Source organism: Pterocles gutturalis, unplaced genomic scaffold, assembly GCF_000699245.1.
Source record: "Pterocles gutturalis isolate BGI_N339 unplaced genomic scaffold, ASM69924v1 C11672987, whole genome shotgun sequence".
NCBI classification, from domain to species: Eukaryota; Metazoa; Chordata; class Aves; order Pterocliformes; family Pteroclidae; genus Pterocles; species Pterocles gutturalis.
Window position 1 is genome coordinate 1 of NW_010153750.1, and position 756 is coordinate 756.

The 756-nt window shown below is 66.9% G+C and overlaps 1 protein-coding gene across 1 annotated transcript; it reads right to left on the reverse strand.

Annotated features, from left to right (window-relative positions):
• Positions 1 to 12: 12 nt before the first annotated feature.
• LOC104471032 (membrane primary amine oxidase-like) lies at positions 13 to 752 on the reverse strand (the record flags this gene model as incomplete). Its single annotated transcript, XM_010086210.1, has 1 exon — positions 13 to 752. A coding segment is annotated over one exon (740 nt), but the record flags the coding sequence as incomplete, so codon positions are not given.
• Positions 753 to 756: the final 4 nt, after the last annotated feature.

Sequence of the window (756 nt, forward strand, 5' to 3'; positions counted from 1 at the left end):
GAGCTCGTGTACCCCGTGGCCCGCACCTTGCCTTCGATGGCCCCGCTCTGGTAGAAGATGAAGTCCCACACGTAGTCGTAGTTGCCCACGGTGGCGATGGAGCGAACGACCAGGGCGGAGTTGACCAGCCCCCCATAGTAGAGCGACTGCAGGGTGGAGTAGTGGCGCCGCAGCGGGGAGCCCAGGTTCTGCTCAAAGATGCAGAGGGAAGCCCTCCTGCGGCGGGGGCGCAGGGCCGCGGACAGCGCGTGCGTGTCAACGTAGGTGGCCGAGTACGGGCAGTCCACCCCCCGCACCAGGGGGGACGTGTAGCGCCCCATGCCAAAGCTCCCGTCCATGTACCGCGTCGACATCCCCCCGGGGCAGTTGGAGCCGTACACCGACAGCGCCTCTTGGACACTGATTTCGTAGGCCACCCTCTCCCCCCTGTGCCGGACGTCAAACAGGCGCAGGCCCGTGCTCGCGCTCAGCCCGAAGGCAAAGCTCCAGCCCTGGAAGAGGACATGGTTGTTCCTGACGCTGTAGCGGGGACCCTGGGGCTCGTACTGCAGAGGGAACAGTGCGGCCGGCGGCGCTCGGGGCTTCATGGACGAGAAGTCCCCGTCCCGCGGCGCCCTCCTCACCTTCTCCATGCTGACGCGACCCTGCACGTAGGCGCCCTCCAGCTGCGCCATGTCCCGGTAGTACTGCCCCTTGTAGAAGACCCTGCTCACCACCCACCGCGAGATGTCCAGGCTGCTGTGGTCCACCAGCACC